Below are 23,696 nucleotides of genomic sequence, written 5' to 3' on the forward strand. Positions count from 1 at the left end.
ATCGCGCCACCCGAAACCTACAGCTTCATTGTCTATTATTTCGCACCACTTACAATCACTCGCCCAAACCATGGTCAGTGGTCCCGCGTGATTGTCCATTGGCTGAGGCCGGCCGAAGCCGCGCAAGTGCCATCATCGTCAACCCCTCGCTGACGAGATCTCATCTACTAGGCCTCAGAGTCGCAGATCGCTGAATTCAGGGAGGCTTTTGCCCTCTTCGTGAGTCGCCACCTACTCCCATTCGACTTCTTTCCTTTTACCCACACTAACATTTTGCGATAGGACAAGGACGGCGATGGTGAGTCTCGCTGCGCGGACTGGCCCCACCAACACCTACTTGCTACTCTCTGAGGGCACGCAAACCCGCAACGTCACATCAAGCTGACACCGATGCGCTCCAGGCCAGATTACCGTCACCGAGCTCGGCACTGTCATGAAGAGCCTCGGCCTCAACCCCTCTGAGTCCGAGCTCCAGGACATGCTCAACGAGGTCGACGCCGATGGCAGCGGCGCCATTGATTTCGAAGGTGCGCCTCACCTCTTTCTCCCGTGTATGAAGGAATTTCCATGGCTGACTGGGAGAATCCAGAGTTCCTCGTCATGATGGCGCGCAAGGGCGCGGGCAGCGACCCCGACAAGGAGCTGCGCGAGGCCTTCAAGGTCTTTGACCGCGATGGCACCGGCACCATCTCGCGCGAAGAGCTCAAGGACGTTATGAAGTCCCTCGGCGAGGACCTGACCGAGGACGAGATTGATGAGATGCTCAAGCTGGCCGACAAGGACGGCGACGGCACTATTGACTGTGAGTCTTGATAAGAGCCCCCCCTTCCCTCCCTCTAGACGTCTGAGGAAATGGGCGTGTGCTAACTCCAAGCCCAGACGAGGAGTTCGCCGAGATCATGGCACAGAAGTAGGCAGGATAATCTCGGTGGAAGTTTTAGGATTCCTAGCTGTACTGTACTTAATAAGTAGTATCAGCTCAAAATACCCCCTCTCCCAAGAAAAAAAAAAGTTGGAAAAGATTGGCCCGGCTATGCCTCGCCATGGCTATTCTCGATATCCTTCCTAAGGACATAAAAGCGTCCGCACATATCTGGCCCAAGGTGGCAGATTAAGTCTCTTGAAAGCTAGCCAACTTGAACCGCCCGGGTGACAATGTCGGGTCTCAAGGGCACACATGCACTCGTACCTAGGAAGGACAACGCTTAGCGAGTCCTAATAATAACAGACATACAGACACGGTCCAAGATTTATTGTTAGACTCGACTCAAGAAAGGCGAGCGGGATGGAGCCGGAGAGACGGGAGACGGGTGGAGGTGAAGTTGTGTGACGCCGCCAACCTTAGGAAGGCCAAGCACCACAGATTTAAATGTAAGATGGTCCATGTTGACACAGACTAAGGCAGACAAGTGCCATGAAGAAACAGGAAGGAACGACTTCGAAATATACAGGCTGTGATCAAGGGAAGTGCTGACTATCATCATCATCATCATCATCCATGTTTGTAATGTTGGCCAAGCGTGGCAACAAAAGCTTCCATGCCAGGTAACTCAAAAGAAGGGAGAGGGAGAGGTATGCTTCAATTCTTAATCAGCGGCACCCTGTTGCGCTTTTATGTCATCCCGAGTAGAAGAAAGCTATGTACGGATGGCCTCCAAGGTTGGTTCTAATCTAATGCATTTCCTAAATGGGCAACTGTTCCCAGACGCTAGATGGGTTTGTGCCAACAAGGCGGCTCAATCCGGTTGACTATTGAAAAAGACGATTCTCTGTTAATATACTTAAGTTATTAAGGGTTCCACTAGGTATGTAGTATTAGTACTCTTCAGTTGTGATTTCATGATAGTACTGTGTAAGTGTCGTTTGATGGTTGCTGCTCTTTTTTTTCTCTCTTTTTTTTTTGGCGGCTTTCTTCGTTGGCGCGCATGTCAATCCGACTCCGAATCCCGGCATCATCAACTTGACCACTTCCGTCCTCACACCACACCACGCAATTCGCGTTCCTCGTCCGTCGACACTCGTTCGCAGCCCACGGGCACCTTCCCCTCCGAAACACGCCGTCTTTCTTTAATACGCCTTCCGCCACAGCAAGCAATGGCATAGCGACGCGCTCATTTCCCAATCGAAGCGAATCTACCCGAATAGACGAAACCCTCTCACGACTCTCGCGACCCTCCTCCTCCACGCGCTCCCACCGCCCTCCATGGCCACCCGAACCGCCTCCCGCATCCGCCTCCCCCCGGGTCGCATCGCAGCCCCCATCCCACCCTCCCCCCTCTCCCGCCGCGCCTTCTTCAGCCTCCCCGGCTCCTCCAGCAGCGCCACCACCCAGCACCTCACCGCGACCCGCACGCTCCCCTACCCGGTGGCCCCGCTCTACGCCCTCATTGCCGACGTCGACTCGTACTCGACCTTCGTCCCCTACTGCTCCCTCTCGCGCGTCACCCACTGGTCCGCCCCGGACCCGGCCGACCCGGCCGGCCGCCGCTGGCCCGCCCTCGCGGACCTGCACATCGGCTGGGGCGGCTTCAACGAGGTCTTCACCAGCCGCCTGCGGTGCGTCCCCGGCGTGTCCGTCGAGGCCGTCAGCGGCGGGGATGGGCCCGACGACGAGGCCGCGTCGGCCGTGTTCCGCAGCCTCGTGACGCGGTGGTCCGTCCGTGAGGCGCCCACCACCGGCTCCGGGGTCGGCGGCGGGCCGCGCACCGAGGTGCACCTCGCGATCAAGTACCAATTCTCCAACCCGCTGTACGCGGCTGTCAGCGCGGCCGTGTCGGATAAGGTGGCGGGCCTGATGATTGAGGCGTTTGAGAAGCAGGCGAGGGAGCGCCTTGGTGGGAAGGACAGGCTGCTGTAGAGCGGACAAGAGGTCGGACGACACCTTGATCGCCCCTCAGGATAGAACGGGAAATACACATGTACAACAAGCATCTCTGGCGCTGGAGGTATCTTATCGGAATTGTACACTGCGAGAATATATCACAAGACGTCAAGTTTTTATCATGCGTTGGGTGTTTTTGTCTTAAAATCAAGCGCCCAGTTTGGACAGGGGCGGGCGCACAAGTTTAGAGAGCCATAATCATTGATGTAGGCACATCGGAATTATGAACGGCGTTTCCCCTTCCAAACCAAGATAGTAATTCACATGTAAGCCAACACACGCCATCTCCCATCCATGCGGTAAGGTATCAAAAGGAAAAGGGGGAGAAACCCGGAATATGTCTAACACTCCTCTAACCTAAACCGTTGCCCACCCGTCGTTGTCATCGTCAAAGTAGCATCTCGTCATTGCGCCAATCCCAACACGTCCAACCCATTCCCTGGTCTCCAACCCAGCAGCTTGTTCCTCCGAGAAACACACCACTTTGCTGGCACCTCGGCACCGCCAGTCCAAGCCCTTTTTTCACGCCTTGGGCGCTGGTCCGCTCGCCCCATGCCGCAGTACTCCGATACACATGCATACATAAACATTTGGAGATTGGATTGTGCAAATGGCAGTAGATTGGTGGTCGATGCCGAAATCGCACAGTAAGATCGGGAGTAGTGAGATATCATGGTACCGAAGATACATGGGTCGCGTCTCCGAATATTGAAGAAAGAAAGAAAAACAAGGCTCGCTGAGGTATCTTTGGGGAGGTAACAAAATATCAGAAGGAAACTATAGTGTTATAACAACAGGCAGCACACACGCAGATGAAGGGCCATTATTTCTTGCTCCTAGATAGCTTAACGTCAGCATGAGTCGTCATGTCAAGGTATCTCAAGCTGCAACAAACTCACTTCTTCTTAGGCTTGGTTGCTCCGAAGAACTTCAGGAACGGCTCAGGGGACTTCTTCTTCTTGTGCTTGGATGGCGCGGCGGTGACTACATCGACACCTGCCGGCATGGGCGCACCGTGTCGCCGGGGATTAAACCCGGGGGGAGGCGGAACAGCCGGGCCTCCACCAGGTCGGCGGGCGCCGGGTGGGGCTCCACGGCCGTGCGGAGGCGGAGGCATGGGCCCGCCACGGCCGGCACCCCGGGGACCGAGCGGTGGTGATTTTTCTATAGGCCACATGGTCATGGTGATGTTCCAGTCTGGCTGGATGACCCTCTCCCACACAGACGGCAAGATTATCTCGCCGTTTGGCCCAATCAGGTCGTAGTGGCCCTCCTGGACGTGCGGTCCTAGAACATCGACCTGGAGAAAGGCCTGCTTGATGAGCTCCTCCATGCCCTGTGGAGTTAAGTTGTTAGCGCCGAGATTCTTCCTGTGGGTGGTGCAAAGCCAACAGAGTTTCAGCCATGACTTACCGTCCACGTCTGGCAGAGATGGAATGGGAAGCTAAACTTCCGCCCGACGGCATCCTTGAACTTAATCGGTGGCTTTTCTGCCTTCTTGGCCGCGTCCTCGGCCTGCTTGGCCGCATCCTCGGCCTTCTGTTTTGCCTCATCCTGCCACTTCTTCTTGAGCGCTTCTTGCTCTTGCTTGGCGGCTTCCGCAGCAGCAGCAGCCGCTCTGGCATCCTCCTTCTCCTTCTCGACCTTGGCGGCGGCATCAGCTTCGGCCTTGCGTTTCGCATCTTCCTCGATCTTCTTTATACGCTCGGCCTCCTCGGCAGCCCTCTTATCGGCAGCCGCCTTAGCTGCGGCCTCGGCCTTGATAGCAGCCTCGAGGCGAATCCGTGCGGCCTCTTCAGCCCTTGCCCGCTCCTCTGCTTCAAACCTTGCTCTTGCCGCGGCAGCCTTTTGATCGGCCTCGAACTTCATCCTTGCATTCTCCTCGGCACGCTTCATAGCTTCGGCATGCTGTTTGGCTCGCTCCTCTTCGGCTTTCTTCTCAGCCTCGATCCTCTCTCTCGCAGCTCGTTCGGCCTCGATTCTCGCTCGTTCTATCTCTTTTTGAGCCTGTTCCTGAGCCAATCTCATAGCTTCCATTTTCCTTTGAAATTCTTCCTCGGCATTTTTCCTGATCTCCACCTCGCGTTCTTTTTGCCTCTGCTCTTCCTTGGCTCTCTCTTCAGCAGCCTTGATGGCCGCAAGTTCGGCCGCGAGCCGTATTTTCTCAGGGTCCTCGGGGGGCGGCGCTGGCGCTGGCGCTGGCGCCGCTGGGGTAACGGGTCGCCCAGGGTGTTCTGTCGGAGGCGGCACGTGAGTCATCTGATACTGCTGCATATGGGCAGGCATGGAAAATTGGCGAGGGTCGCCATAGAACCCATGACCATATGGCATCATGTCGTATCCTCGTCCCTCCCCGCCGAAGAAGTTGGCGCCGTTGGGCCCATGAGGGGCAAAGGGATGACCGCCAGGGCCGCCAGGGCCGCCATGGCCACCATGGCCGCCATACTGCTGGTTGAAAGGAACCATGCCGTTACTGGCGCCGTAGCCCCCCATGTTGTAGGGTGCATGGTTTGCTGCAGGCAACCCAGCAGGGTACCCTTGAGCAGGGCGGCTGCCATTGTAGTAGCCTTGGTGGTGCTGTTGGTGATGGGCATAGCCCCGGCCGTAATGGCCGCGATAGTCGCCCTCGTAATCCACGTTGGGCGGTGGATGTGGAGTTTGGGCAGGCGCCGAAGATTGCTGTTCTCGCCAGTGGTTGACGGGGACAACCCGCTGATGACTACGCCGAGGCCCGCCGCGAGGATAGTAGGCTCCTTCGTTGCTGGCTGACGCCGAGTCAGAAGGAGCGACGTCGTCTTCGTCGTCACCCCACTGTTCTTCCGAGTCTCCAATGTCGTCCTCCTCGTAGGTGTCGTAGTGATGATAGTCAGATTCCTCGTATGAGTTGGATTGCGAAGAGCTTTCCGTTGGGTATTGGATTATTGGGATGGTTACGGTCGGGTTCCTCGGCCCCTGTCGCTGTTTCAATCTGTCGACATCGTTTAGCGAGCCACGTCTGGATAAATGGCCGAGTTGCGGGATGGGGGACTGAGGGAGAAGGGACGATGAGAATGCGACTTACGGCATAGCCGGAGACGAAGACAACGACGCTTCACTCGCGACAATCCGGGGGAAAGAGGTCGGAGCAACAGCGCCCTCGGAGAAACGGGCGGAGGCTTAATAAGTAATGGGGAGTAGAGGGGCCGATCGCGTGGGTCGCAGCAAGGCGGCGATCGTTGTGCGCACGAGGGGAGGCGAGGGGAAGGTAGTGGCGCAAGGGTCGGTGGGATGCGATGGGCCGCCAGGGATAGTGGGCGGCGCTGAGGAGGGAAGTGGCACGGCAAGAGGGCGCAACGGTTCCGCGAAAGAAGAGATGCACAATCCACCGGGGGCAAAGGGAGGTGGAGAGACGGGGAGGGGTCGACTATTGCGCTGCGCCGGGAGGTGCGGTGCTATACGGTGCAGCGTTGTGTTGTGCTTGCTGTGCTGTGCTGTGCTGTGGTACGCTGTGTTGCGCTGTGGCGTGGCAGCCGTGGGAGATGGTCGCTGACAACACCACAAGCTAAGAGGGGTCGAGAGGCGAGGTCGGAGGGCAAGCTGAGATGTGCTGCTGGTGGTGCTGGAGCCAACAGTGGATGGCGTTCCAGGTTACCTCTGGTGGGATGGGCGAAGCTGAGGAGGGGAGGGGGCCCGGCCTTGGTCGTGCAACTGGAAGGGTCAAGGTCAATAGGTGGACTATTGGAGGGCAAACATGAGTGATTAAGTGAGGGAAGTGAGGCGGGATGAGGTGAGGTATTTCAGTGTTAACAATGACGCCGGCTGATGAAGCGCAGATGCCCGAGTTTGCAAAGCCAATCCAAGCGGATGTTTTTGTCTTGTTGTTTTGGTTCAGTTTGCAGCGACTGAGCAGCAGAGTGGGTGGGTGGAGAGCGGAGCGGAGCGCCGAGCACCTGCCAGTGCTGCCACCTAGGCAGTCAAAGCAGTCAAAGCAGTCAACCTGGAAGGCAGTGCCCAGGTGAGCAGCAGCAGCCAGTCAGCCAGGTGCAGAAGACGGCAGAAACCCACCGTTGAGATCGGCGGTGAAGGGGCCCAGCATGAAGGCTCTCCCAGCAGGACGCTCCCAAGCAACTGCTTCACTTGTTCATCGCAGGCCAGGGCTTTCTCCACTGCCGAGTCCCTGCAAACCACAACCATCCGCTGCCTGCTGCTGGAATGCACGCTGGTGACTGACATGCGCTGTCGGACAGTCGGACTGTGTACAGGAGCCTAACTGGCCGGCCCCAGCAGCATGACCTGCCCGACGATGTATGGGCCGCGCACAAGACTGGTGGTTGACAGGTGGTTGGCTGGGTTGGCTGGCCTGACTGGTTGACTAGTAGACTGGAGTGCAGGACTCGACCTGCCAGCCAACCACCAGATGTTCAGAACACAGCCAACCACGGTTTGCCAACCCGGAGCCCACATCGGCGTCGAGAGTGACGGGAGTGAAAGAAACAGCACGCAAAGACGCAAAGACGCAAACGAAAGAGGACTTACTCCGTCAAAACACCAGCAACGATAGAACAGATTGCGTCCACGGCGAGGTTGGGAACACAGGTGGTAATCACTAACCGAGTCTGAAGTCGCGAATTATTAGCAAGGGAAGCCTTCCACTTCTGTCCAGGCCTAACAGGGCAGTAATATCGCTGGCACATCCGTCCAGACCACTGGGCTGGCTGTGTGACCCTCATCCTCCACGATCCCACGGGAATCATCAAGCCAACCTGCTACATATGTACTTGTAGCAGGAGGGGCACGGTGGCGGTGCCCAGACCTGCATGGTCCAAGAGCGTCCGTCCTCGGTAAAGGCTCCTGGAGAAGCACACACAGAGAGAGGGACATAGCCATTTTTCCCACTCAACGCATAGTGATGCCGACGAGGAGAAAGAAAGAATCGGCCTGTTTGCTTACCTGCAACCTTGATTTCAGACCGGTGGCGAAGAACTGGCGGCTCAGCCTGTGGCTTGCTATTGGCACCTTTGACAGTGTGATTGACAACAAGCAGCAACAAATCAAAATAAAGCGAGAGGCGGAACGAGCGGATCCTGCAAGCCTGTTGTGATGAGGACCAGATGGCGTCTGGCACTCCCTTTGTCTAGATGTCTGGATATCTGTTGTCTGGTTGTCTGGTTGTTGCTCGCGGCTCAGAACGGCAATGCAATGCACCTCACGCAAGGGGCAGTGTGAGTGTGGGCCAATGTCTCGGTCAGTACCACACAGCGTGCAGTTCTCGGTCACTGTAATCCGGAGGGCAGATCCTCGGGCTGTCCCACGGGGGGCTTTATAATAATAATAATAATACCAACAATAAGTTGACCGATCGGGTATCAAACACCAAATGGCCACTTGGACAAGGGTCAGTCACGTTGCCAGGTCTGGCACGTCTAGCACCCTCAGGGCCTGCTGGTATGTCCAAGGCACCACCTGCAAGGCAGAAGCGAGGTGGTGAAATTATGGGGATGGTATCGAGCAGCTAGCTCGTTGGGCTCGGAGAAATCCTTTCCTGTCCTATGTGGTCCTATGTCGGTGGTAGTAGTTCCTGTGGCAGTGCCTGTGGCTTCCTGGACAACGTGGTATCAAATCTCCTCTTGGTTCGCAGCTCCTGGTTCCTTGGGCAAAGCAGCATGATCGAAAAGACAAGGCTCCCGTGTATGAAGTGTTCCAGTAGGCTGGCACAGGCGTGGGCGTCGGCTGACGGATATCGACGGCGGGAAGAAGACGAAGCGGGACGGACGGCAAGATTCCTATCTTATACTCGCAAAGTATGACGAGGCAATGCAACGCTGTCTACATCTTCGTGTACTTGGAGGAGTCGGCTGTTTTATATCAACGACACCACGGGATCGCGACACCGCATTTTCCTCTGTGCTCCGTCCTGTCTGACCGCAGTTCCTCCCGAGGACAACTCATCATCATTCATGGTCCCTGGGGTTACGCGCCAGCTTCATTTCCGCAACTAGCCAAACGCTTCTCAAACCAGTCTCATACCAGGATGCTACGCGCCCAGGCCGCGTGCGTGGTTGGAGCCCAATTCCCACTCCAAGGCGACCGTGTTCTTTGACTCATTTTTCCCTGCGGTGGATCATGCCAGCTCACGGCCTGCATAAACTTGGCTGGGCGATGGCTCTTCGCCACCAGGGCGGGAACACACACCATTGGCTCCAGGTCGAGGCTCAGAGTCGCACCGGGTGGTCCCGCATGGCTTTGATTGATGAATTGTACATCTGTGTCTTTGTCGTTGGCATTCGTTCGAGCCCAGCGCAGCCACTCGGAGTCCTGGCCCTACGACCATGCGACGCGATGTCGATGCCGGTGAGGCATGCGTGGACCATCGAGCCTGGCTTGAGGTACCGGACACGAGCGGCCCAGAGTGAGACGCCACGCCAAATTGCTGTCCTATTCTTGGCCCCGAACTTGGCTCACCCCAAATCTCTTTTTCCTGCCGGTGAGACTCGCAGCCGCGTCAGAGGGTACATGCGTCCGCGTGCCCAATCGTGACTCCATGAGGCCCGCCGGCTTGGTGCCCAACCAGGAACGGGATGGAATGGCGTCGATCAAGAGCGCGGCATGCGGCATTCAAGGTGGAGAAAGGCTCCAAACGCATTCCAGGCTACTCTTTTGCTTCCATTAAGCTCCCATAGGACCGTTCTCCTGAAATGCCCATTCGCCTGAAACCCATCTGTTAAAACCGGTGGACGCGGACTATCTTAGACCGTAAGTACGAGGACTCGTATACTAATACTTGCAGAAGCCAGCATGCTGTTTCTTGTCCGTGTCAGAGCGAGACCTGCATAGATCCATCCGCCAACTGTCGGGCACTCCGCGTGCCGCGATCTGTGACCGAGCTTCGCGTTCTCAATCCGGTAACGGGATTTGCTCTTTTTCGCCGTGGATGAAAACCGGACTGTACATCGGTCAATCGAGGGGCTTCTGGGCGTGAATGCCAATGATCCGATTGTCAGTTATTTTCGGCCCTAAGAGATATCCTCGGTTGAGGTACTCGGTCTCCGCCCAGTGCCGTTGAGGGAGTCTTCACCAAAGGGTCAACTCGACCAGAACGTACCATATACACCTCCAGCTTTGAAACATTTCCGAACATCTTCGCTCATAGATCTGCTCAGTGGTTATTGGGGGCAAATATTATTCATGGTGCCTTATAACCCCAGCCCACCTTGAGGTTCTCCCCAGATAAATTGACCTTCTCTATCCCGACTACCGCACGACCTGTGATGTCGATTTCGCGAGCAGCTCGCGCGCAGCAGCAATCTCGCTAGCGTCGTATCCTTGCCAGAGCACCTCCCCGGCCGTATTTCTCCGCACAATTTCGGCCAACTTGTTCGTGGCCACCTCGTTAAGCTTCGCCACCTTCTTCTGCTCGGGCACCGCAAAAACGTCGTCCTCTATTTGCTTCTTGCCCTTACCATTATCCCCCAGGAGTTGGTCCGTAACCTGTCGAGACTTAGTGGTGCCTCCTAGAGCACGTGGAGGGGGGTTCTCGCACCTTCTTGAGGCCATAGTATCCTCGCAGGTAGTCCTCACAAAGCTCTACGCTCCGGCAGAAGCGTTTCAGCGACTCTGCCAAGTACTTTTGGGGCGCTTCACTGGTTGTGTTGGCGGCCATAAGCAGCACCTCTCCTAGTCGGGCTTGCATCTGCGTCCGGTCAGTAACAGCGTTCTCCGTATAGAAGTTCTAGCCACACAGCGTACATTCCAAGCGTTGGGTACTAGCACCAGCACTTCCTCCAGGGCATAAATGGCCTGCGCATAGAGACCATTTGTCAAGTACAGGTCTGCCAGCTCCGCCCAACCCTCGGCGTCGGTGGGTGAAATGTCGAGGAGAATCGTCAGCGCCCCGATGGCCTCCTGAGTCTTGCCCATTGAACGAAGGAGGGCAATCCTCCGCTTGGCGATAGGCTAGCCCGTGTCAGATCCCAATGCCATCCCACGCATAACCGGTGGAACTGCTTACAATATTTGCTGGGTTCTGTTCCAATAGCTCCTCGTACTCCTTCAGGACCGTCCGCAGCTCCCCGTCATTCTCCGCCATAGCCTCCTTCGCAAGCCCCTTAAGCGCAATGATGCGCTCATTGGTGTCGCCAAACCTCCTCGTGAGCCTGTCCAAGCATTCGAGAGCCGAGTCGATATCCCCCGTGTGCAGACATGACACTAGGAGGTTCTCATAGATAACCCAGAGGTCTGCTGTTTCGGTAGCGGAGAAGAGCGACGATAGCGGGGACGCGGACACGGCTTTCGGGTTCTTTCGTAAGATCGCGGGAGCTTGTTGGGCGAGACGCAGAGCGTCTGCTGAGGACAGTTGCCCTTGCGGTTGGGTGAGAGAGGGTGCCATTGCAGCGGTGAATGACCAGGTCGTCGCTAGGATTCGGGGAATGGGGCGCCACCGTCTATAGGTGATGTGGTATCCGCCGGTCCCGCTATTAAGATCACAACGGGGGGTGAGCTCGAGTCGCAGCGTAGTTGGAGGATACTTTGTGGGTTGCTGGAGGCATTCTGTGATTGGCTAAGAGTAGAGAGATCCAATGCTGGCCGGAAGATACACGCTCCGATGCCGACACGCGCCAGCATCCACCCATGGCACAACCCCCACCAACAAAAACGCGTTGAAATTTTCTGGAAACTCTTTTCCTTCTTCTTTCACCTCACTCACTCTCCATCCACGCACCCAGGTCAAGCGCTTGAACGGATGCAACGTGTTCCGACACTAGCTCCAGCAAAGTGACTTCAGCTGCGACTGGTAAAGAATGACCTCGGAACCGGCCACCGCTGCCGGAAGTGGCCTGACACCTCCAGTTGAGGGGATGGCTGCCCTGAAAGTTGAGGGCGCCGAGGTGAAGGCCGAGGAAGTCCCTCCGCACCGGTCGCACGACCCTTCTAACAACATGAAGAGGTCTGATCCTTTTCAGTTTGGCAGCCGATATCTGGAGGCGGGAGATGATGTCTTCGAGTACAATGCCTGGGACCACGTCGAGACTGATGATGCGTACAAGGAGTACGCTGAGAAGCAGTTTGAGATGCAGCGTCAATCTCCCGTCTCCGAATTTGATAAGAGTAAGTCTCACATTCCCCTTTCTCCCTTGCTCGCTGCAGGCTTGTGCGGTGTAGTGATGATACTCCAACCAATGCATAGTTCATCTGAGACCTGATGACAAACCTTACCTTCAATTCTTTCGCTCCCATCTGAATACACCATCTACCATTTTTCTTCATGGATATCTACTCTGTGGGCCTTGTCGCTAACTCGAGAGTTTCAGACAGATTCAATGCCGACCCTGCCAAGTGGTGGAATCTCTTTTATAAGAACAACACATCCAACTTTTTCAAGAACAGGAAGTGGCTTCAGCAGGAGTTTCCCGTCCTGGCAAATGTGACGAGGGAAGACGCAGAACCGGCCGTGGTGCTTGAAATAGGTGCCGGTGCCGGCAACACCGCGTTTCCCGTGCTGGCCGCCAACAAGAATCCCAACCTGAAGATCCATGCTTGCGACTTCTCCAAAACAGCCGTAGAAGTCATGCGGAACCATGAGGGCTATGACCCTAAATTTATCCAGGCCGATGTGTGGGACGTGGCGAGCGACAGCCTCCCTCCCGGACTAGAGGAAGGCTCCGTAGACGTGGCTGTCCTCATCTTCATCTTCTCCGCCCTGTCACCACGCGAGTGGGTGCGGGCCGTGCACAACGTCCACCGAGTGCTAAAACCGGGCGGGCAGGTCTGCTTCCGAGACTATGGAAGAGGGGATCTCGCTCAAGTCCGCTTCCGCAAAGGGCGGTATCTGGAAGAGAACTTTTACATCCGGGGAGATGGCACCCGGGTCTACTTTTTTGACAGGGACGAGCTCGCCGCCATTTGGTCCGGCGACAGTGAGAGCGAGGGCGAGGGCGAGGATGCCACGGACGGTGACAAGCCAAGGTTTGAGGTTGAGGACCTTGGCGTTGATCGGCGCCTGTTGATAAACAGAAGCGAGAAGAAGAAGATGTACCGCTGCTGGCTTCAGGGGCGGTTCCGAAAGAAATAGATGACTATCTACTAAATAAAAACATAAGAACTTAGAATCATACCATGTCTCGTACACTTGGTTTGGCGGTGAGACTCGGTACGAGAGCAGCGCACTGACATGATCCAGTCCAGGGACGTATCCCAGTATTGACGTTACGTAGTTTCAATTCTCTCTGACCCCAGCGATCCCGCTCCTAAGTCGTGTTTCGTACTGTGTGTACGTAGTACCTACTACTCGTACTACCTACGTAAGCACTCGTACGTAGGACCGCCAGTACCCGTAGCTATCCTAGCCCAGGTATCAGAGAGGCCCAACTAACCTAGACTAGGAGAAAGAGGACGACCAGGAGGCCCGTCTGTTCCGAACTACAGTGATGCAGAGTGTGAGCGCGGTCGACGTTTCGGGAGTTGGGAATGGAAGCACAGCGATCCGATCAGTAAAGTAGCATTACTGAATATTCACCTAAGGTAATATAAGAGGCCGCCTGATCCGATGCCGCGCCCGATCCATCAAAAAGTAGCTCGGGACGGACCACATGGTTTTACTGTGTTTGGTCGCTGGAGCGAATTCTCCGCTTCATAAGCTCTGAATAGCGTTCCATTGGGTCGCAGCCATCGCATAGCATCGTCGGGTACCATCCAAGCTTGCGGGTCTCATACCCGTAGCACCTCTCGTTTCTCCATTGTAGATATTATGGGAATTTGGCTGCCGGATGGATACTGGTCGTACATGCTGCAGATCGGTAGGTCTCGTCACCGCGCATCAGTTGTCTCTCAATTGAAGCCGAGGACTGGACAGCATCTTTGACCAGCGGTCTGGGCGACTCACCACAGTGGATCCTGTCAAGGCGCCATCTGCCCGGTCATTGGGAAGCTTCGCTCGGGTAGGTGCGCTGTGTTGGAACAATAAATTAATTGCTTTTTGTAGACTGGCCCCCATCGCGCTCCTGCCTCCCCGCCTACCGGCATTCCTCACTAGCGCCATCCACACAGATCTCCATGACGTCAGCCCCCAGAGCCCTACCGGGGCAGGGAAGGCGCGGGCGCGCGGCGTGCGCGGCGCACTTCGGCATGCGAGAGTGAAGCCATGACGACGGGCGAGAGTCAGAGATGCTAAGTTAGCAGCGAGGGCACCGGCATGCAATTCTTCGAGCTAGTAGCGACGCTACCATTAGCCAGAACCTCATAACCTCGAGAGCTTCCGCTGATTTCCCATTTGCCTCTGCCTTGCTTTTCCCCGCGATCATCAATCCCCATGAATCCGTCCCCGTCCACATCATCGTCATATCAGTATTGCGACTGAGAGACCACCTTTAAGCCACTCGCATAGTCGCGACGGTGCTAGGCCTCTGGGGTCACTCCCCTACACTTATCCGCTGGTACCCATCCTGCCGCCATCCGACCCTCCTGCACAAGAGCTACAGGACCCCTACATATCGTCTGTCGATCCTCGCATGTCCGCTGGCTCATGAGTGGCCAGCTCCGCCAGCTTTGTTTACATCCAACGTCGAGAGCCGTTGCCTATCACCAGTTCAGCAGTCAAAAAGAGCACGCCGCAACTTAATTCTGCTGATTCGCCCAGCATGGCTGAAGCCACGACGCAGACAGCCCCAGGTAAGGCCAAGTCGCATCCCTGCCAATGGCTCTGCAGGTCAGCAGCATCAGCTTGCAGAACTTGGAGCACAGCCCACCAAATCCCACGCTGAGAACTGTACCGCTGACGTCTTCTCTTCCGCGCGTCCCTGCAGTCGACACTGGCAGGCTCAAATATGCCGACCCTCGCAGCCTGCCTAGTTTTCCCTCCATCGGTTTGCGACCCGACGGTGCTGCCGCAGGTGCCGCCGCTACTCTTGGTTGGAACAACCCAAAGACGGTCGAGCTCTGGAAACCCGACAAGCTGTCGTCCGCCTCGGCCGCCGCCGTTCTCGCCAAGGACTACAAGATGCCGCCTCTGTGGACGCCATCCGCCAACCCTACCGGCCACAAGGCTGCGCTCCTCGCTGTTGATTCGGCAAGTTCGGCCCTCAAGCAACAGCCATCAACCTCCGTCCCAAGAAGCCAACACGAGGGCTGGGGCAACTCTGCTGCCACCCAGGCCTTCCTAGCCAGCCGTACTTCCTCTATACATATACAAGGAAGCGACACGTCAGCGACGCAAGCCTACACCATCAATCGGTCCCAGTCTGTCCAGAAAGCTCGTGTTTCAAGCCCTGCGCTAGGAGACCGCTCGCTGGCCGCCGCCAAAGGCGCCATGGCATCTAGCCGGCCCCGCGCAACATCGACGCCTCTATCGCCTCAAGCCGCCGAGCCGCAACTACAATCCACGGCCACTTCCAATGCTTTGACCGGCGCCACAACTGCTCATCGTGCGTCGATGAAATCCAAACCATACAACGAAGACGCCGGTGCCGTTCCCATCACGACAATGACTCGAAACATGTTTACTTCGCACCCAATGCTGAAGCCGGAGGTTGACGAGCAACAAACCACCGAACGGCTACACCAGTCTGCTGTTGAGATGGCCAAGAAAATGTACAACCAGCAGCAGAAAATGATGGACCAAGCCAGAGAGCGGGGGGAGGATCCCGACAGTGTGTACAATTCGCCGTACCTCAATCTCCAGGACGCCGCATATAAGCAAGCACAAGAGCGGCTAGAAAAACTTAAGGATGAGCATCAAATGACTCGTGAGATGCAGGAATATTACGGCCAGGCCCGGGCGCCCAGGCGACGGCTTTCCGTTGCAAGCAGGTTGAGGCGCAAAAGCTCAGATGATGGCTTGTACAACGACAGGGACGAGTCTGAAAGGATTCGGCAGCAAATGTCCATATTCTCCAATAGGCTGTCAGCTGTCGACAAGGCCAAGCGTCAGCATGATCGGGATGCACTCCTGGCTGTTGCTCAACGGAATGTCAAGTCCCAGCTTCACGGCATAGATGAGAAAGTCTACCAAGACACCGGTAAGGTGAATCCCAGCCTCCTGAGCGATTGGGAAGCCAAGGCCCATCACGCGGCTCAGACGCGCCACGAGGCACGCGACGAGCACGGGGCCACGCTGAATCTTGGGGGTGGGATGTTTATGGAACAGGAGAAAATAGACGCCATCGCAGCCCAGCGAATGCAACCGATACTTGATGATATCAATGAAAAGGCTGAGGAGGAGCGCGAGCGGGTTGCTGCGCAGAAGATGGATGAGGAGGACAGGAAGGCGGAGCGGGAAAGAGAGAAGGAGCATGCACGTGGGATGAAGGCCATCATGAAGAGAGTCAGGGGTGAGTCAACAAGAAGATTGTTTCACTGCAAAGCCAAGCTAATCATGATTCACAGAGGAGGATAAGGAGGATGAGAAGGAATGGAAGCGGAAAGACAAGGAAGACGAAAAGGCCCGTAAGGAGCAGGAGAAAGCTGAAAAGGCCGAGAAAAAGAGGTTGGAAAAGGAGAGGCGGAAGTCGAAGCGTGACTCGGCAGCCAGCGACATGGTTGCCGAGGATATCCATGAGCACGACCAAACCCGTGATGCGGCCGAAACTGGCGAGTCACGCCCTGCGGCTGGGCTCGGGGCAGCCGGGCTCGGGGCAGCCGAGGAGGGGCGTGCTCCAGCCGATGTTGACGAGGCCGCAGCCGAGGCCGAACAAGACCAGGGTGCTGAGGGACCAGCCTCTCACAGATCTAGGGTAAAGGGCTGGGTAAGGAACCGTTTCTCGAGAGCATGGTCAGTTGGCGAACAGGGAGGCAAGGAGCCCGAGACGACGGGAAAAGGCGAAAAGCCCAGAGGGCTCTTTCGTGGCGGCGGCTTGTTGAAGAGGAACACGGAGCGCAACGCAAGTCAAACAAGCCCGGAACATCACTCGTCAAGCATGCGAGATGTGGCCCTGGCTGGCAAGGCTGAGGAGCAGGAGACGGCAGACGAGGCTGGGCCTGCCGGTCTGAGCTCTCGCAGAGATTCAGGGGCAGTGAGGCCTGAGGAGCCGGAGACGGCAGACGAGGCTAGGCCTGTCGGTCTGAGCTCTCGCAGAGATTCAGGGGCAGTGAGGCCTGAGGAGCCAGAGACGGCAGACGAGGCTAGGCCTGCGGGCCTGAGCTCATACAGAGATCCAGAGGTGGTGAGCCATGGGGAGCAGGAGACGGCAGACAAGGCCGAGCCTGGCGGTCTGGGCTCTCGCAGAGATTCAGGGAGAGTGAGCCCTGGGGAGCAGGAAACGCCAGACAAAGCCGAGCCTGTCGGTCTGGGCGCTCGCCAAGACTCGCAAGGAGTGAGCCCCGTCAGCTCAGGAGAAGATAAACTTCGCCCTCCAAGGCCCATCGAAGATCCCGAGCCACGGTCGAGCGCCAGCCCCAGTCGTGACTCTCGGTTCCGCGAGGAGATTGAAATGTGAACAAAACAATACCCATGTGGAGGGGGCTTTTTAGTGCAGGTGACATGAGGAGGAATCAAGGTTGCAATGCTACTTGCGCGAAGCTTGACTTGGCCTGAATCTTAGTTAATAAGCTACGATGCGGTGGGATTTTGCTTCAACTGGTATATATTGTCTGGGTTGATATTGGTCCGGCGGCGTATTGGATTGCCTCGGAAACTGGCTATCTACTTCCCACGATTGGATTGAAGGACGTCTATGCAACGAACGAATAACATGGGCGCGAAAGATGATATGGCAGGGATGACTTGGGCGCAACGGTGCTATTAGGTCACAAAGGTTGGGTTCAAGGCCTGGGGGAAAATCTAGTTCTGATTCAGGTCAAATTATAACTATGTTTATGTATGGATAGTTGTCTACTTATTTCTTTATTTCTGTAACAATGCGCTCCAAACACCGAAGCAACGCTATATTATCCCAAAAATGTCAAACCGGGCCGTCTGCGAAACGCCATTCATAAGATACAGCCATACGCCTACATGGTTCTTGATGTATAATTCACCCACAATTTTTAACAAAAACAAGAGTTTGGATCACAGCGCGTCTAAAAGTTGGCCGCCGCGGTCGTCGTAGTGGCGTTCCCTGGCCCGCCACCAGAGGCCACAGGCATGGACCCCTCGCTGACGGTGCTCTCCTCCATCTCGCGCGGGGAGGAGGAGGATGCGCCGACGGCTTCCTTGGAGTAGCGCATGGAGTGGTCCTTGGTGGTGCGGGCGGGCCACAGGTCGATGACGAAGGAGAGGATGTAGAAGGTGAAGATGAAGGCGATGATCCACTCGAGGTAGGCGGCGGTGTTCTTGTGGTCGTTGAAGGTGGTGACGCCAAAGGCGATGGCGAGGGCGACCTCGACGACCACGAAGCCGAGCTTGATCCAGAAGGAGGCGCGCAGGACGCGGAAGTCGCGGTACTCTGGGGGAGTGGGCGATTTTGTCAGCATCGATTGTCATAAACGGTGGTGAACCAAGAATGTCGCAGGTTTAAGGGGAGGGCAGGGTTCAAACGCACTGCTGCCGAGACGCTGGTACTCCCAGCAGGTAAAGATGGCGGAGAGCATGTAGCCGCCAATGAAGAGCAGGAGGAAGATGTCGTGCAGCTTGCCGTGGCGGTAGGTGTCGTAGATGGAGAGGAGGATGAGCCCGACGGTGCCGACAATGGCGAAGAAGATGGTAAGGGCGACGAGGACCTTCTCGGTCGTGGAACGGTTGGGCAGGAGGCGCCCTCGGTGACGCAGCCAGCGCTCGGAGGCAAAGGCGAGGTCGAAGGTGACGGTGGTGACGCAGGCGCCAGCTATGAAGAGCGGCTTCATCTGGAAGGCGCCAATGTCGCTGATGTAGGGCAGGCTCATGTCAGCGTCGAGAGAGGGCAGGCGACGGCGGTGGACCGTGACGATCCACCAGAGCAGCATGCCCAGGAGCATGCCCAGCCAGACGAGGCTAGAGAAGACGGGGATCCACTAGAGGGGTTGTTTGTTAGCTGGTGTCCGTCTTAAATGTTATATTAGATGCCATCTTGTATGAAATGGCATGGAGAGAGTATAAGGGCGTACCCAGAACGATATGTAGCCCTTGGCGGCCATGGCGGCGGCGGTTGGGAGGTCGTCGCGGTTAGGGGGAGTGGTGAAGGGGGGAGGCAGAAGGTGAAAAAGTGAAGCTGGTGGTGATGTCAATGCCTGGATTGACGCGGTGTCGGGCACTAAACAGGAGATCGGTGCATAAAATTGCCAAGTTGGGCAGCGCAAGGTGAGCACCAATGCCAGTGCCAATGCCAATGCCAATGCCGACAAGAGTGAGAGAGACGCAGGAGAAACAACAAGGATCAGACAGAAGCAAGCTGGCGTCTAAGGTGCTGCTATCACAGGCTACCTAGCAAAGGACAGGAATGATGGCGGGACACTCGGCAGGCGCGGTGGGCACGACGGAATCGGGGCCCAGGCAGGATTAAATCCGCCCTTGAGCTTCATGGTCGCGAAGCTGGGATCCATGATGATGCTGATCATCTTACCGTAACTGGATTGCTTGTGCCAGTCTGCCAGCACGCCAACGAGCTGTAGCCTGTACTCGTAACGGCACTACGTATGTAGGGAGCAGATTTGGGGGCTGTTAGGCTGTGGATCTTGACGTCAGTTACCGCTGGGTCCGGCAACTAGGCATGCGTTGGTCAGCGCGGTGCAAATTACCAAGGGCAATGCACAGAATGCACCAGATTTTACTCGCGGGAACAAGCAATCAAGCGTCGACGGCGCCAAGTCAAGTCTGCTCCGTCGGGCCCGACTCGTCCCCGGCCCGTGCGGAGTCTACGGACCAAAGTCATAAACATGTCTAATTAATGAGGTGAGAGAGAGTAGTACTAGCAAGTACTAAGTAGCAGTACGACTAGTATCCGTACATACTACGAGTTAGTACTACTACTAGTGTTGGTAAGCTCTGAGCCCTGCGACTCCGCCGCCTTCTTACGTGGTGGCACACTGCCGGGGCCACAATCACCAGTTCACCACCACCAAGATATTTCGACTCCCAAGCTGCGACTTTCCGAAGTAGGAGGTTGCCCGATTAATTTTTCTATACTGCTTATCCTGACTACACTAAAGCACCACAAGATACGACCATAATAAGCGTTGCAAGCCAACCTCTGGGTGGTAATTCCTATCAGGACCGGCTGTCTTATCCTTCTCGTGGGGGAGGAAGGGGGGAGAGGAGGCGGGAGTTAATAGCATCCCAAGGCTACTCAAGAGCTGCGACGAACAGCAGCTACCCAAGTGCTCACCGATGCCCTGGGTCTGCCATCACGTCCTTTGACCCCGCTATCCTTTCCTACCCTTGGGGTTTGTCAAAAGGCTAGACCGCCCTCTAAGGCTAAGTCTACTGCGAATCTTGGGGGTAGTCGGAATACTAGCCACCCCGAGGCGGCTGGTACTGGGGGCGCCCCCCAGTACCTGACTGCCTCTGACGTCCGGGGTGGGCCTGATTGCCGCGGTGGCCAGCATGTCCTGGCTGTCCCTGGTATCCGGGGTATTCCTCACGTCCTTGAACCGCAGGATAGCCGCCCGAGGCGTCAGTGTCATCACCGTCCTGGTTGGCCTCGCCTTCGCCTGGATACACCTTGAAATCATCACCGGTGATAAGAGGTGTGGATATGAATTCAGCAAACGCCTCACGCAGACTACCAGGAGTGCTTCCGTCGATGGCACCGTGCTTCTTCATGATGGCCATCTGGTGCTCCTCACAGTGCATGCGGCGGACCAGCTCGTAAACAAGCACCTGTTTTTTTTTGTCGCATCAGCTCCAGTAACATACCCTCCAAAGTAACCATTTTCCAGGAATAAGACTTACGTAGTCGGAAGCACGCAGGCTGTTGAGGGCCAAGTTGATAAACTTAGCCGTCCGGTAGTCAATGTAGCGGGTCCTGTCTCGGAGGAGATTCAGGGCCTTGATGAGAACATTTGCGTACTACGATGGGCAAATGTCAGTCGTTGATTCTCCCCAGAAATCCCCATCAAAATCATCAACCATGGGGAAAATAGAATGCCACTTACGTTGTGGAAGCATCCAGAGACGACGGCCTCCTGGGGACACTCCCAGACATGGGAGCGGTCCGAGTTGTCAAGATCCGTATCGACGACATCGAGTCCATATTCAAGCTCGTAGAGGCCCTTGCGGACGGGTTCCCAGCAGATATCGTCGCCGCACTCGAGGACACTGACGAGGTTGAAGAGGAAGTCGGCCTCCTTGGCAAAACCGTCAAACTTGGCGCAGATATACTTCTCGTCTATTTTGTGATATTCTTCGGGACCGTATCCTTCGGGAGGAGAGTCGCGGTCGACTGGATCCCTCTGGATGTCCTTTGCAGGATTCTGGTTCTTCTGGGGCATCGGCAGAGCGCCGACCATATGGACCGCGGCGGCCAGAAAGGCCACGGTCGCTCCGGGCAGCCGCATGGTTGGCTGACAGGGAAGAGATTTGATTATCTAAAGGATAATAGGTAGATGTGTAAGTTGATGGGTAGGTTGCTTGGTAGATGGGTACAAGGTAGGTAGCGATGTTGGTCTTGATGTTGATGTTGATGTTGATGGTGTAGCACGAAGGAAGAGGTGGGTGTAACAGGAGAGTGGGAAAGGGGTGGCTTAAAGAGCGAGACTACGGGTAGGTACCCGTAGTTTGACGCAATGACATGTCCATATTATCAAAGGCAAAAATATTAATGAAAAATAATAAATAAACGAATATAGTATCTTGTTCCGTGTGCGAAAAGGCGTGGTTCGGCTTTTTCCCTGGGCTCTGAGCGGGCGCCCCCCAACCTTCTTCCATCTCGCTGCCATACAAACCAGCCTTACGAGTCGAAAAGGGGAGGTAAAAAGAGCCACATACCATACTAGTAGACCTCTTTGTGAGTCAGATGTACTCCGTATCAGGACTGCATTTCCAAATTCAAATCCTCAGCCTCCCATCCATCATCGAGGGCAGATATCGTGGGCAGCACTTGCTCCCGTCCAAGGTCCGACGAGGTTGGCATCAAAAACATCGCCCATTCTTGGCCAGTAGAATCCCGTGGTCTGTTTTCATCGGGAGGAAAAATAAGAAAATCTTGGTAGCTGCATATAATCCCTGGAAGTGCGAGATCAGTGGGTGGGTTCCATGATGAGTTAGGAGGAAGGCTGAGTTGGTTGGAGTCTAAGCTGGAGTCTGAGACGTGACGTTGAATGGGCTGATAAGATAAGAGCTTCCCTCCTCCAGATTCTCGCGCGTTGGTGTCGTCTTTTAACATCCACAGCACCCCCATCAACCAACATAACGCCACCCAACACTTGTCATCGATTCCCGAGCCACAGGGGAGCCTGACCGTGGCTTGTGACGCTCCCCCGTCGCACTGCAACATCTGTTCCCTGTCACCAACCCCCATCGTCACACGCCATGACGCTCTCCCCCGTCGTCACGCACACGGCCGAGTCTATTCGCGCCCAGGGTGCTCGCGCCGCCTCATCGCCCTTCAAGACACTCACCTCAAACCCGACATCTTCCAATGGCACCCCACGACCCGCGCCTCCGCCTACCGCCCACGCGGCGACACTCCCTGCCACGTTGGACCTCGCTGAGCAGATGAACGAGGAGGAGAAGCGCAAATACGTCAAGGGTGTGGCTCCTACACCACGCACTGTCCCCCGTTCCAGGCTCTTCTAACACCTCCCAGGCAAGAAACTCGGAGAGGGAACGTACGCCGTCGTCTTCCTCGGCCACCTGCGGGCCAAGCCATCGACCCTCGTGGCTATCAAGAAGATCAAGGTCCAGAAGGAGTACACCGAGGGCATGGCCCCTGACGCCGTCCGCGAGCTCAAACACCTCCAGGAGCTCCAGCACCCCAACATCATCTCCCTCCGCTCTGTCTTCTCCTCCAAGGACCAGAACCTGAACCTCGTCCTCGAGTACCTGCCCCTCGGCGACCTCGAGATGCTCATCCGCGACACCGACAACGTCCGCTACGGTGCTGCCGACATCAAGGCCTGGATGGGGATGCTCACCCGCGCAGTCTGGTTCTGTCACGAGAACTTTGTCCTCCACCGCGATATCAAGCCCAACAACTTGCTCATCGCCGCCGATGGTGAGGTCAAGCTCGCCGATTTCGGTCTCGCCCGCGGCTTCGCCGACCCCCACCAGTTCATGACCTCCAACGTCATCACCCGCTGGTACCGCCCGCCCGAGCTCCTCTTCGGCACCAAGCACTACTCGGGCGCCGTCGACGTCTGGTCTATCGGCACCGTCTTCGCCGAGCTAGTCATGCGCGCCCCGTACCTCCCCGGCAACACGGAGCTGGACCAGATCAGGCTCATCTGCGAGGCCATCGGCACCCCGACCGACGACAACTGGCCCGGCGTCACCAAGCTCCCCGAGTATACGGTCCCCACGCAGGTCCCTGTTCGCGGCAAGGACTGGTACGAGATGCGCTTCGGCACCGTCGGCTCCCAGGGCGTCGACCTTCTCATCAAGACCCTCACCCTCAACCCCCGCGCCCGCATCACCGCCCGCGACATGCTCCGCCACCCTTGGTGGCACGCCGACCCCAAGCCCTCCCGCAAGGAGGACCTACCCCGGAAGGCCGGCGGCGAGGAGAAGATGGGCGCCGACCTCAAGCGCAGACCCGGTTACGTCGACGACGATCGCGGCTCCAAGGTGGCGAGGAAGCTCGACTTTGGGGGCAAGTGAAACGGAGGATGACGGCATATGTATGACTAGCGAGCGAGCACAGCTGGGGAAAGGAGGACAGCAGCTAATGGGATCACTAGCATTATCACGGCGTTCAGGCGCAGAGAGCAACAGGGTTGGAATGGGACAATTTGTACAGACATGGATGGACACTTAGACACACAAAAGCACATAAAG

General features: G+C 56.4%; 9 protein-coding genes across 9 annotated transcripts; 5 read left to right on the forward strand and 4 right to left on the reverse strand.

Annotated features, from left to right (window-relative positions):
- Window positions 1-70: 70 nt before the first annotated feature.
- On the forward strand, window positions 71-914 carry ACO1O0_009309 (uncharacterized protein; the record flags this gene model as incomplete). Its single annotated transcript, XM_083198658.1, has 6 exons — window positions 71-77; window positions 179-219; window positions 283-298; window positions 402-527; window positions 590-802; window positions 880-914. The coding sequence occupies 6 exons, from the start codon at window positions 71-73 to the stop codon at window positions 912-914; spliced, it is 438 nt and encodes a 145-aa protein (XP_083046393.1).
- Window positions 915-2,203: 1,289 nt separating this feature from the next.
- Window positions 2,204-2,857, forward strand: COQ10 (ubiquinone-binding protein COQ10; the record flags this gene model as incomplete). Its single annotated transcript, XM_083198659.1, has 1 exon — window positions 2,204-2,857. One exon carries the CDS (start codon window positions 2,204-2,206, stop codon window positions 2,855-2,857), a length of 654 nt encoding a protein of 217 aa, XP_083046394.1.
- A 919-nt stretch (window positions 2,858-3,776) lies between these two features.
- Window positions 3,777-5,947, reverse strand: ACO1O0_009311 (uncharacterized protein; the record flags this gene model as incomplete). Its single annotated transcript, XM_083198660.1, has 3 exons — window positions 3,777-4,217; window positions 4,295-5,849; window positions 5,943-5,947. 3 exons carry the CDS (start codon window positions 5,945-5,947, stop codon window positions 3,777-3,779), a joined length of 2,001 nt encoding a protein of 666 aa, XP_083046395.1.
- Window positions 5,948-10,111: 4,164 nt separating this feature from the next.
- Window positions 10,112-11,246, reverse strand: oca3 (uncharacterized protein; the record flags this gene model as incomplete). Its single annotated transcript, XM_083198661.1, has 4 exons — window positions 10,112-10,348; window positions 10,401-10,550; window positions 10,607-10,813; window positions 10,869-11,246. 4 exons carry the CDS (start codon window positions 11,244-11,246, stop codon window positions 10,112-10,114), a joined length of 972 nt encoding a protein of 323 aa, XP_083046396.1.
- A 412-nt stretch (window positions 11,247-11,658) lies between these two features.
- ACO1O0_009313 (tRNA(Thr) (cytosine(32)-N(3))-methyltransferase) lies at window positions 11,659-12,929 on the forward strand (the record flags this gene model as incomplete). Its single annotated transcript, XM_083198662.1, has 2 exons — window positions 11,659-11,965; window positions 12,169-12,929. 2 exons carry the CDS (start codon window positions 11,659-11,661, stop codon window positions 12,927-12,929), a joined length of 1,068 nt encoding a protein of 355 aa, XP_083046397.1.
- Window positions 12,930-14,549: 1,620 nt separating this feature from the next.
- Window positions 14,550-17,286, forward strand: EIS1 (uncharacterized protein; the record flags this gene model as incomplete). Its single annotated transcript, XM_083198663.1, has 2 exons — window positions 14,550-16,182; window positions 16,238-17,286. The coding sequence occupies 2 exons, from the start codon at window positions 14,550-14,552 to the stop codon at window positions 17,284-17,286; spliced, it is 2,682 nt and encodes an 893-aa protein (XP_083046398.1).
- Window positions 17,287-17,869: 583 nt separating this feature from the next.
- Window positions 17,870-18,901, reverse strand: ACO1O0_009315 (Frag1/DRAM/Sfk1 family-domain-containing protein; the record flags this gene model as incomplete). Its single annotated transcript, XM_083198664.1, has 3 exons — window positions 17,870-18,234; window positions 18,331-18,778; window positions 18,872-18,901. 3 exons carry the CDS (start codon window positions 18,899-18,901, stop codon window positions 17,870-17,872), a joined length of 843 nt encoding a protein of 280 aa, XP_083046399.1.
- Window positions 18,902-20,213: 1,312 nt separating this feature from the next.
- ACO1O0_009316 (uncharacterized protein) lies at window positions 20,214-21,259 on the reverse strand (the record flags this gene model as incomplete). The annotated part of the gene is made up of 3 exons (XM_083198665.1): window positions 20,214-20,582; window positions 20,655-20,771; window positions 20,858-21,259. The coding sequence occupies 3 exons, from the start codon at window positions 21,257-21,259 to the stop codon at window positions 20,214-20,216; spliced, it is 888 nt and encodes a 295-aa protein (XP_083046400.1).
- Window positions 21,260-22,232: 973 nt separating this feature from the next.
- KIN28 (kinase-like domain-containing protein) lies at window positions 22,233-23,519 on the forward strand (the record flags this gene model as incomplete). The annotated part of the gene is made up of 2 exons (XM_083198666.1): window positions 22,233-22,452; window positions 22,510-23,519. 2 exons carry the CDS (start codon window positions 22,233-22,235, stop codon window positions 23,517-23,519), a joined length of 1,230 nt encoding a protein of 409 aa, XP_083046401.1.
- Between the last annotated feature and the right edge of the window lie 177 nt (window positions 23,520-23,696).

The sequence above is a fragment of the Amphichorda felina genome (genome assembly GCF_050947745.1).
Source record: "Amphichorda felina strain 45539 chromosome Unknown scaffold_9, whole genome shotgun sequence".
In the NCBI taxonomy this organism is placed as follows: Eukaryota; Fungi; Ascomycota; class Sordariomycetes; order Hypocreales; family Bionectriaceae; genus Amphichorda; species Amphichorda felina.